Raw genomic sequence first — 12,733 nt, 5'->3', positions numbered from 1 at the left:
CAAAAGGAGCAGGGGCTTAGCAGAGGATAAGATGATTGGATGGTGTCATCAAGGCAATGGACATGAATTTGGCAAACTCCCAGACACAATGGAGGATGGAGGGTCTGGTGTGCTATGGTCCATGGGCTTACATGGAGTCAGACACAACTTAGTGACTAAACAATAACATAAATAAATACAAATGTAACAAAGAGGAAAAATGTGTGATACTAAACTGCACAAGTTTTATGCAAGAGAGCTACTCATTTTTCTTTTTTCTTTTCTTTTTGGTCTGTACTTGCCTGTGAAATTCTGGTTTGGAGTTTCAAACCACATAGATTATTATAGGGCATCTTGCAGTTATCAGAATTATGCCTGCCTCATATTCTGGGTTGAAAAGAAACTTCTCACAGCCTAGTTTTACAGTTTGCTGATCAGAAAGAATTCTGTTGCACATCTCCATAATCACAGAACTATTTAAAGGTCAGATACCGCTTCCTTCTTAGTAGAAAGCCAGTATCATTGTTTTGACTCTAGTAAGCTGAGCACACAATGCCAAGGTCTCAGCACCTGGATCTAAGTTGTGCTTTCTGGAAATCAAACTCATCACTAGATACTGTTTCTTGTTCAAAGGAACTGAATTTGCTTTATTCTGTAGTGTTCTGCAGGTTTGTTCACTTGAACACTACAGCTGTAGGGATCCCCTTCCATATAACTTGTTTGGTGCCCAGGAAAGGCACTTTGTCTGAGAATAGGAGAACATCGGGTCAAGCCAGATATTAAATGCAATCCCCTTTAAGGTTTTGTGGTTGATGTACAACATGGAAAATAGTGGTAGGAAGGCTTGTTACACTTGTTCTTTATTGACTGTTTCTATCATCTGGAGGGAAAGATAACAATGGAAAAAAAAGAGACAAGGCCATAATTCTAAATTAAAAAAGGACAGCAAAGAAAGAATAAAACCCTCATCCCATTCCCCAAAACAGTAATATCTTTAACCTTCTGTATTTGCTTTTACTTTTAAATTATGACAAGGAAGCCCAGATACTATACATATATACTGTATGTATAACTGATTTCTATATTTAGTCATTCCAAAGGTGCTTTTAAAAAGGCCACTGGACTTTCTTGGTTTTACCTTTGAAGACATTTCACTTTTTATCCAAGAAGTCTTCAAGGGAAAAACCCAAGAAAGTCCAGTTGCTTCTTGAAAAGCATCTCTGGAACAACCATGATCTGGATGTTTGAAAATCTCCACACACGTATTTAGTTGTTGGCTCTAATAATATCCTACTGGCCAAATTATGCCAACTATGCCCTAACCATTATCAACAAGGAATACTGCATGATGCATAGGCAGACTAAAATAGGTGATCTAGTTTATGCTATCTTGCTAAAAATTATTACGGTAAAACTTAATTGACCAAAACACAATTGGGATAGAAGCAGTATCTATGCTATTGTTAGGACCACTGCATATAGGAGATTGCTCCTTAGAATGTAAGAGATATGTATGACAAAAAGGATGGGAAAGGAAAGAAAAGTTGTATGTTTCTGAAAGTAAGAGAAAGGGAAGGAGATCATGGAGCCTATTAAAGATGGCTTGATTGTATGAACCAGATATGACAAATACATGCAGGGAAGTGAAAGTATTTATGAATGAAAAGGATAAAATGTTATTAATAATACATTTATAAATAAATACATTCAATAAATATTAAAGGAGAATGAAGTACTTATGTGAGTACATAAGAAAATAGAAATCCATAGAAATATGTTGGCTAAAGATGTAAACGCAGAGATATTTTTCTGTACACATAATGCTATGTTGTTGACTGAGAATCTAAATAATGTGCACAGAATGTTTAAATAAATTGAATGATGCACCAGGGATTATGGGTCTGAAAAATAATGCATCAAAGACTTGCAGAGGTCATACTTCACAAGGCAAATGGAGTAAATGATTGCAAGTCATACATTAATTGTATAAAGTAGAGCAGGGGTGTTAGATTGGTGGTCCACAGGCCGGATACATCACATGCAGGCCATGCCCACCCCAGCTGAAACATCATGTGACAGCAACCTTTGACACTGCGAGTTTGACACCCCGTGAACTAGAGCAAGCAGATGAATTAGTGTACTTTGGTATAGTACATTTAACATAGGAACATGAATGAGGATATTTTAATATGTCCAAATAATGGTAGAAAGGCAGTAGCGGTCTGTTCTGAGGAATCTGTTGAAAGTAGTAAAAAAATGTGTTTAAAAATGTGCTTCTGCCTATTTTAATATACAGAAATGAGAACTGGGTGTGTTAAAAGCTACATAGTTAAATGGAGCAGGTATGGGAGGTTACTATGTGTGGTAAAACAAGAAGAATAGTACATAGAAAGAATGCTAAGTAAATATGGATTGAACACAGAGTGTTGAAGTGGTTTGGTCATACAGAGCGGGAATTATGACTGAATCACAAAACAAATATATGAAGATAAAGTAAGTAAGTTGAGAGAAAGAAGAAAACAAAGAAAGTCACAATTGGATGAAATATTGAGATTATCAAAAAACAGAGAGAAGCTTAAAGAAAAGCAGCGTTATATAAAATATAACTATGTGGTAGAAACAAGGATAATTTCTAAAAATAGAAAAAAGTACCCAGGAAAAAAGTGTCGGCGTAGTTTTTTATGCTTGCTTTTGTTTTCTAATTTCATTAGTGTATTATCTTTGTTTTACTCTTTTCTTGGACTCTGCATAAGTTGTTTACCCCAAAACAGCATGAGAAATCTTCTCTGCAACAAAGTCACAAAGTTGTGCCTTTGTTGGTTTACAGTTTATCAACTTCAGATAGAAACATTAAGGAAGCTACCCAAGGTGGCCAGAAAATTATCAGGTGAAGTGAGAAGGGTTAATATAATACAACTCATGGTAGTATCTTCCTAAAATTCAGCAGGCTGCTCCCCAGTTTTGACCAAAACATCTGAGCTCACACACTGCAGTGTGCTAAATTATAAACCATGGTTTTCAATTCAAACCATACCTAAGCAGCCCTGTGAATCTTCGAATAAGCAAAGCAAGTTTTCTGAGGAAAATTGTGAGCAAGGGTAATGCAGAGAACTTTATTACCAGCTCCCTTCAACAACTTAAGAGGATGGTGGGTTGCAGTTTTGCAATTCTCACTGCCTCCCCCCACCCCTTTCAAACGGAACCTCCAGCAACTGGACCAGCTGGATTAATACTGCCATCCAGTCCTTTGGAGGGCACCGCGTTGGGGAAGGCTTCTTCGGGAACTTGAGTACAGTCTGCCTCCCGTCTCTTTTTGCAGTCTTGCGTTAACACCGAATGGTTGCATTTGCACACGCATTTAATCAGGTCAACACCGTCTTAGTCCTGCACGCATCCGTGGGTCTCGTTTGTTTTTGTCACAAATTAATTCCTGGCCGCTACTCACCCTACCCCGCCCCGCCCCACGCGGAGCAGCCCATCCGCTCCCGCGATGAGGGTTGTGCTTACCTCCCAGCCGTGGGCCAGTCCGGGGGCCCAAACGAAGGGCAGGGCCACCACCACCACCAGCAGCATTGGGTGCCCGGACAAGCTCCAGAGAGGAAGAGGCACCGCGGGACCCCTCAGGTCCCTTTTCCCGGAGGCTCTCCAGCTGTAGCTGCCTCTGCGGCAACAGGCTTCCCGCATAGGAGGGTGACCTCAAAGCCTTGGCATGCAGGATGCTAGCGACGCCAGCACAGCCGCTGCCTGCGACCGGCCGGTTTAGGGCAAGGCTTCCTCGCGGGTGGCCAGTATCCGCGCCTGAGCCGACACGGAAACGCTTCTCCCTCTCCGGGTGGCGCTTGAGGGGAGGCGGGGGGGGGGGAAGGATCGGCTGCTCCCTGGGTCTATATATACGCCTCTCTCTGCGTGCGCGCCGGCGCGCTCCCGTCAGGAGGAAGAAAGAACGGCTGCGAGCCTGGCCAGCGGCGGCGTTCCTCGGTGTGGGCGTGCCTGCGTCTTCTTTGGGTGAGAGTCTCTCTCAGAGAGGCTGCCTTTGGCTCCTGGTCGCTGGCTCCTGGTCGCCGGTGTGAAAGAAGGAGGCGGTGAAAGTGGAGCAGGATTTCTGGGGTGGGAGGAGTGGATGGCGGGAAGCTCGGTTCTTCTTTGACGCCGAATGCCGGAATAAAACGGAGGGAACGAGCGACGCCTTTAACTTCCCGAGGGAGTTGTCGGCGTGGCGCCCGAGTAAAATGTGCTCCTTCCTCGTCTTTTCTCTTTCTTTCTTTCTCTCTCTCTCTCTCTCGCTCCCTCCGCAGGGACGAAGCCTGACCCGCCACTAGGCGTTCTGCTCTCCTCGACGCCGAAGTGGAAAGGGAAAAGCACGTTGGAGCGGAGCTTCAAGGAGAGCCAAACCTTAGTTGGAACCTGTAATAGAAAAAGCTGGTCGTATCTCAAAATCTAAGTGGAAAGTAAATTGCAGTGCGTGTAGTTTCTTTTTTCTTTTTTCCTTCACCCCGCCCAATGGAGAATTTTATAGGAAGACTTGCAGCCACGGGTGATTTTCTGGACCTGAATTATTAGGTCGCCAAAGGCTTCCCAGCCTGATTTCACTGTCAGGTTAACCTGCTGGCAAGCTTTGCCCTTCAAACGAGTTGTGCTTCTGTTTAGTTTGATAAGCTGATAAACCACAATATCTTAAAGATGAACAAATTATGGTAGACGCTTTGGGAAAGTGTTACTAAGACTTGAAATGTATGAACAACATTGCATCCACATAGTATAGAGTGTTGTTCTAAGCTTTGAATCATGCGCAGTAATCATCAGCTTTCACAACTTGTTTGCTTGAGAGAATGCCTGAAAGCACATGCATGTACACCACAAACTCTCACTCAGTATAAAAGGAGATTTTCAAGTTGACATATTCTGGGTTTCAACATCAAAGCCAGCCAGCCAACCAGCTGTGATATCCCATCTCCCACTATGGTTATAAACAGCATGCATTAAATTGATAGAAGTTCAAACTGCCCTTTTAATCCCTGGAACGCAATTGGGGAACCCCCAAAACAAGATGCTATTATAGGAAATTTTGTCAACTATCTGATGAAGCCTACCCACTCCACCTTGCCATTCCCCAGTAGAGGAAAGGTAACTAACTGGACCAGTTAGAGCTTGAAGAAGCTAATCCACCTCACAGGGAAAGATTGCAGATAAAGGCTGCTCACCTCAAGTAGATGTGCCATCTTGGCTGGCCAAATAAAAGGTAGAACTAGAGAAACACATAAGTTGAGAGAGGAAGAAACAGAGCAGGAGAAGAGGCAACTATAGGTAATCCTTGGTTTACAACAGTTTGCTTAGTGAACAGTACTGAAAAAAAGTGACATGACCATTTTTCACACTTATGACCATTTCAGCTTCCCCATGGTCACATGATTTACATTCAGCTGCTTGACAACTGACTTCCATTTATGACGGTTGCAGTGACCCACAGTCCTGTAATTCCCTTTTGCGACCTGACAAGCAAAGTCAGTGCGGAAGTCCGATTCACTTAACAACCGTGTTTCTAATTTAACAACTGCAGTGATTCCCTTAACAAATGTGGCAAGAAAAGTCATAAAATGGGGCAAAACTCAATAAATTTCTCAATTAGCAGCATAAATTTTGGGTTCAATTGTGGCCGTAAGTTGAGGATTACTGTAGTTCTTTTCTCCCAGAAACATTGCCAGAAACCAGTCAAGAAAAAGGAATATAAAACCTTTCTAGTCATAAGCACTGATTCCAGATCTTCCCAGACAACTGATGCCAGCATTTCCATTAATTTCGTCCTTGCGAGGTATTTCTGGAGTGTTTTAAGCCTCTCTGCTATACTTCTGATTCGTAAGGAGGGAAGGTCTGCTTGCTAGAGTTGGAGAACATAACCTGCAAGGAACCTGTGTGTTTCTCCATTCATGCCTGACTGAAATCTAATTCCTGTTTATAGTTTCCTGGGACAATGAGAGATTACCAGGCATGCATTATGCATTAGATTTTATGGGAAAGAAAGCTTCTGTGACAGGAAAGAATCTGAGATGAAGAAATACGTTAATATGTCTCAACATGAAGAAACAGGAGCAAAAGCTTTTGTGCTATTATTAATATTATTAATACAATTTAGAAGGTGATGGTCCCTCAGAAGTGCATTATCTATTTTGAAAGAAACTATCCTGCTTTGAAAACAAATAGGGCTAATAAAAATATTTGGAAATTGTTGCAAATATTTTCAACCTTTTTTTAAGGTACCGGATCTGCCCTCCATAGTGTGGAATTGTTTTTAAATTTTACTACATCTCGGTAGGCTTGATGTATCTCTTGTCAGCCCCTTGTGGATAGGAACAACCTAGGGAAAGGAAACTTTCAATGGGCAAAAATGTTGGTTGCATAAAACATGTTCTAAATGACTCCCTTGCTCTCTGCTGTGTGCTTAACAAGGAGAGAATATAAAATGTGTTACCCAGTTTGAGTGGTGGTATGTTGGCGGTCATAAACAAAATAAAAAGTCTTTTTATGGATGAAATATTTGATCTGCAATGGAGGACCTTGGTTTTACCTTGCTAAAGGAACTGCTCAGACCTGCGCACCCAAATGTCGTCATGGATGATTCCCAACGTCCCTATGTTGGAATAGGGCTTTGTAGGTTGAACAGGCTAAGATTATATGACCTAAAGCCACACTTCTCTCTTACTTTTGTTTAAAAGACATAATTACCTGCCTAACATGCAAATTATGAGATGGTCATTAAGTGTTTATGCTCAAGTTATGAAGAGTTTGTTCCAAATCACCACAGAATCCGCCTCCCCCCCACCTCCAAATGATGGAATTTAGGCTAACTTCCAGGTGAACTTTTTATTCCTAATTGACAATCAAAAATCACTAGCTGATATTTCTGTGACCGCATTTTCAGGAATTTCCTTCATGTTAACAGACTGCAACCCAACAGTTATAGTTCTTATCAGTCATTTGTATAAATGTATACATCCGATCTATAAAGAAGGTTCAATTCATAACAAAGCAGCTTCACATACTTTGTAATTTTCTTGGTTAATATGTAATTCTCTTGACTAAAAAAGAAGATCCTGCCTCTTGCACACAGTTCTCTTCTGATGTTATGCTAGTTCTGTGGGCTGACAACTTGCTTGAGCAATAATTACAGGTTTAGTGAGCTATTTTAAATCAGTAATGGCTTTTAGAAACATTCCACAGTGAGTAGGAAGCAGCAACAGTCTCTTTGTGAATTACTGGTCTGCTTTCCATTATTTTGGTTATTTAATAAAGGAGGAACTGAAATGCCTACCTTATTTAGAAGTGCAAAAATTCCTGATGGAATTGTAGAAATTTCCTTAAAACCATAGACAGCTCTGTTGGAAGAGGCCAATATTCTATTGAATCTGTGTTCTGCTTCTAACTATGGCCCATCAGATTCTTCTGAAAATTACAAGAGCCTAAGGATGATTAATATGTGCAAGCTGATAGGTAGACATTTCAGATCCAATAAAAAGAAACAGATTCCCCACATGGTATTTTGTTAAATTATGTAGTTCATATGCAAAAGATATAATTGCAGTTATTAATCAGGATGGTCTTAAAAGATGGGATAAAATAGCTTCTAGAAATGATGGCTGTATCTCAATTCCAGGATGGGAGGAAGTATGCTTCTGAATCAGTGGTGGGATTCAGATTTTTTTACTACTTGTTCTGGGGGCGTGGGTGGACGTGGCAGGGGAAGGATACTGTAAAATCTCAATTCCCACCCCACTCCGAGAGAAGGTTGTTGCAAAATCCCTATTCCCTCCCAATCAGCTGGGACGCGGGAGGCAGAGCATAAATGGGAGCAGGGCCAGTCCGAGGGGGTATTTAACGGTTCTCCAAACTACTCAAAATTTCTGCCAGCGGTTCTCCTGTTCTGAATGTTAATTACTGGAGAACGCAAGTGGAATTGTTCTATAGTATTTTGTCATGCGTGAGGGCGCATTTTTGACCACTGAATTTAAGGTGATGTAGAACTTTGATCTGAACTAGCAAAACTGATCGTATATGTTATATTTGAATGCAAGAAATATGATTAACTCTGCTAGAGTTTTTAAAACTTCATTTACTTGGCGATGGTGATGGTTGAATATCAAACTTTTTTTTTAAAGCCAGCAAACTACTATAGAGCCAGCAAAATATACATAATCATGTACATATTGTTTTAATCCATTGCAACTGAGGAACAATTGCAGAACAGCAGTACTCTTTCACACTAATTACTACAAAATAAAAGCATTATACAACCTCATTTGCCTTCCCAACTTTCCCACAATTTAATTTGACTGGCTATAGCTTTATAATCATGTCATTAAAATTTCCTCAGGAAATGCGGCCCATAATAATGCACTACAGCTGTTGGGGGGGAAGGGAGAATCTGAAACAGAATCTCTGATGTCATTGTAGATGATTGGGAAGAGACTTACTGGTTAAATATAAAAGCCACCAGAGCTAAAAGGCAGTCCTGTTGGTAGCATATAAATATTTTCAATAGTCAAAGCTATCAAAGTCTGAATTACTTCTAATCTATGATTATAAATTCCACAAATTAATTTTTAGAGGCAAAACAGATGCCTAGGGTTAGGAAAGAACTTTCTAGACCTAGAGAGGTATTCAATTATATGAACTAACGGCATACTTAATAATAAAATAACTTCAAATATTTGCTCCAAGTACTTACTTTATCTGGGCACAAGCCTACAGCAAAACAGCTGTACTGGAAAACAAAAGGATTAGTCTCACAAGAGAAGGGGGAAGGTTTATAATACCTAAAAGCAATTTTCTTAAAATGGTACCCTACAATGTGTTGGGCATCTCCCATCATTCTCATGTTGTATATGTTTAATGGGTATTATAGTCCTTGCAGTATAAACTGTTTGCAATATGCTCTACATGAGGCTGTTCTGGAAGCTATTATTAAGACCCATTAAACCCATATAGCTTAGAAAGAAACTGTATGAATCATACCCTGTTCTTGGGTCTTAATAATAGCAAAACTACCATACCTAAATCCAAATCTGAATATATCTTGAAAGGGCTCTCTTTAATTGGGCAGATATATGCATCAATAGTATACAGACATTTCATCTCTATTAGGCTTTCACCCCTCCCCCCAAATGATTATATCTATTTGGCTACATCTCTCTCTCTTTGTGAGAAGAAGCTCAGTGGCAATTGACAAAGGACCTGGAGGCTATGGATGGCTTTGCGTTGGGTTTGCCCCCCATTCAGGTAGCTTTTTCTGCTGGATAAAGGGGAAGAAATGAGGGAAGGGGAGGGGATGGAGCTTCTTGCCAAAGCAGAAGAAGAGCCAGCTGGCTTCTGAATGGGTAGCTGTTTGGAAAGGCTGATTTCCAGGAGTCTGTGGTTGCAAAGAACCAACTCAGGCTTTGCATTTCTCTTGGAACTGGAACTGCTTCCAGCTTTAATCCCCCAACTAGGCAGATCTCAGTCAGCATAGTATATAATAATATATCTTCTGTAGCAGAGCTAAGTAGAAAGAACCAAAGGTGGATTTTTAACAGACATCGTTAGCAAAAGTAAGGGTAGAGGAAAATGGAGGAAGTATTAGCTAGTGTGTAGTTAGAATAAGAATTATTCTTCTCAGGGTTTCATGTGCTTATGAATGAAAAAGGGGAACCTGTTGGGCTCCAAGATGCTCCAGCCTAGTTCCATGAACACAAAGCAAAATTGGATTCTGTGCACATGATGTCAATCTTTTTATTTTATTTTAACTATGAGTATAATGTGTTGGAATTTCAATTTCCATAAACTGCCAGGAGGATGACAACACATCAGAAGGACGCTGCCCTGGAAAAAGCTGAGCTGTACAGTGCAAGAGTCTTGATGCAATAAATATTGTCCAGAGCTTTGAATATGCAGCAATTTATTTTTGAAAACTCAATTCAGTTATATATAAATATCTAAAAGAAATATTCATATCTTGTCAAACAAATTACAAATAATTTTAAAACAACCAAAGCATCTTACAGAGTATGACAGAATTGTTTAAGTGAAACAATTTGGTGTGCCAACTATGTACTAAAACTTGGATTTCTTCCATTTTAATATTCATCATCTAAAGTAACTTATCCAGATATGATGGAATTTCATGAAATGGCCTCCCTTTAGCAAAAAGTTAAAAACGAAGAGTGAGGCTTCTGAGGATTGTCAGAAGAATAATTTTAAATTATAAAGAACTGGCCATTAAGCTCTCTAATTGAGGAAAGGGGGGTCTTGAGGGAAATATTGTCAGAGTGACATTTCAATCTTCTCCAAGGAAAAACAGTGAAAGAACATCCATGTAATGGCCATAAAAATACTACAATCCATACTGTGTGTAAGTGTTAGATATTAGCATATATCGTAGTAAGTCTCCCCTCTGGTCCGCTGCTACAGCGGGAAACAGGTATCGTTCTGATTGGTCGAGGGGCGTACTCGATCCCTATAAAAGGGGAACCCTCCGACCACAGAGCAAGCTGGATCACTACTACTATTAATAAAGAGCTGTTAAGTCACTTCGTGTCCGCAGTCTGTCTCTCGTTGCCCAGATCTAACATTGGCGACGAAGGTGGGATCGAGAGGCAGATAGGACGAAGAACGCTACCTCCAGAATCTCCGGATTTGATCCAGCCCAGGAATTCGGCAGAAATTCCGGCCGCCATATCAGATCACCGCAGCGCGGCAAATTCAAACAGAGAAGATGGCGATGCATGCTCCCCCCGCTCCTTTCGACCCAGAAAACGACGAATGGGAAGCCTTCATGATTCGTTTCGAGTGTTTCCTCGAAGCGAACGAATACACGGGGATTACCGACGCAAGGAAGAAAAACATTTTCCTCGGCTACTGCGGAAAGGAAGTCTTCAATACGGCCAGAGACCTCACCGCGCCTACTCCAATACAGGCAGTATCATGGGCGGCGTTGCAACAAGCTCTACAGACTCATTACGCGCCAAAACCTTCCCGCCATGTTTGCCGCCAAGCGTTCAACACGAGGAACCAGAAGGCGGGAGAATCTATCAACCAATATGTTGCAGCCCTACGTAAAGCAGCCACACATTGTGGATTCAGAGACCTGGATGAGCAGATTATGGATCGACTCGTTAGCGGGCTGAGAGACATTTCCCTACAAAAGCGGCTGTTAGCAAAAACCAATTTAAGCCTACAGATTGTACTCGAGGAGGCAAGAGCTTCAGAAGCAGCAGACAGATCAGCGGAAACAATTCAACGCGGTTTCAACACTGGCCAGCCAGCGCCAAGACACACCAAAGTTCATTACGAGGACACAAGCCCCGCCTACGAGGATCCCGAGTTTGAGGACAGTCACCTGATGCGGAGCAGTCACATGAGGCCTGAGGGGAGACCCGGATCCCGCTTGCCACCCTGCGCAAGTTGCGGAGGGAATCACCCCAGGTCTACTTGTAGGTTCAGGAACGTTGTTTGTTCGCACTGCAACAAACTTGGGCACATCGCACGAGTGTGCCGGAGCGGAGTCCCTGCCTCATGGCAGCCACCCATGTACCGCCAACAGAAGCCCAACCCAGGGGCTTGGCGGAATCAGAAAGGGCGCCCAGAGAGAAATCCACAAGTGTATACCCAGAGAGAAAATTCCCAAAGAGCTGAGCGAGCGTATCCCCAGAGAGATTACTCACAAGGAGCTGAAAGAGCGTTCTATCAAGACGCTCAACGAGAGTATTTTCAGGATGTAGACGATGAGATAGAGTTGACCCAGAGAGAGGAGTTGCGAACGTATCTCACCACAATACATCAGGTCCGCCCTAAGCGGCCAAAAAGGCTGAGAGTCACAGTCCTCTTGGAGGGCTCACCCTGCGAGCTAGAAGTTGACACAGGATCGACCCTGACGATTATTTCATGGGCATCCATGAAACAGGCTATCCCTAGCCTCAGAAAGAGCCAACTACGTGCTCCAGACGTCCTGCTACGAGACTACCAGGGGAACCAAGTCCCCATCGTGGGCCAAGGCACATTCCACATCCGTTTCAAGGACATCGAAGCCCAGCTGCCCGTGACCATCGCCAGTGCACCATTACAGAACCTTCTGGGGCTTGATTGGTTTGAAGCCCTGGGGTTAGAAGTCACCGGAATCAACGCCGTGAGAAACAGCAGTGCTGAACAGATTTTTAAGGAGTTCGAGGATGTGTTCAGCCCCGGTCTTGGTAAGTATGTGGGTAAACCAATATCATTCAATTTAGACCCCAAAGTGGCGCCAATCCGACTTAAACCGAGACGAGTGCCTTTTGCACTCCGCCCAAAAATAGATAAGGAAATAGATAAGTTAGTGGAGCAAGGAATCCTTGAGCCGGTAGATCACGCGCGCTGGGAAACACCCATCGTGACCCCAGTCAAACCAGACGGATCAGTCCGCATCTGCGCGGACTATAAATGCACGATTAATGTCGCGCTACAACAGAGCGCATATCCTGTGCCTGTAGTACAGAACTTATTGCACTCGTTGGGGCCAGGAAAGGTATTTGCTAAGTTAGACATGGCACAAGCTTACCAGCAACTGCCAGTTGATAGCGCCACAGCGGAGGCCCAAACTATAGTGACGCATAGAGGAGCATTCAAATGCAACCGGCTACAATTCGGCGTGAGCATTGCCCCAGGATTGTTCCAGAGCGTCATGGAACGACTTTTGCAAGGGATACCGGGAGTCGTCCCCTATTTTGACGACATCTTGGTGTCCGCTGCAAAC

General features: G+C 42.4%; 1 protein-coding gene across 3 annotated transcripts in view; it reads right to left on the bottom strand.

Moving 5' to 3' along the window:
* Positions 1–3,822, bottom strand: part of LOC309388662 (receptor-type tyrosine-protein phosphatase V-like) — a 69,538-nt gene extending 65,716 nt beyond the window's left edge. For 2 of the 3 annotated variants that reach the window (XM_081946171.1, XM_081946172.1), the window contains exon 1: positions 3,487–3,821. In XM_081946171.1, the coding sequence (XP_081802297.1) occupies positions 3,487–3,663 (177 nt within the window). In that variant the 5' untranslated portion in view covers positions 3,664–3,821. Of the gene's footprint in view, positions 1–3,486 lie in introns of all 3 variants that reach the window. The other variant, XM_081946173.1, reaches the window with a different exon arrangement.
* Positions 3,823–12,733: the final 8,911 nt, after the last annotated feature.

This window comes from Natrix helvetica, assembly GCF_964273705.1.
Source record: "Natrix helvetica genome assembly, chromosome: 3".
Taxonomy (NCBI): domain Eukaryota; kingdom Metazoa; phylum Chordata; class Lepidosauria; order Squamata; family Natricidae; genus Natrix; species Natrix helvetica.
This window is presented reverse-complemented; position numbering and strand designations above follow the sequence as displayed.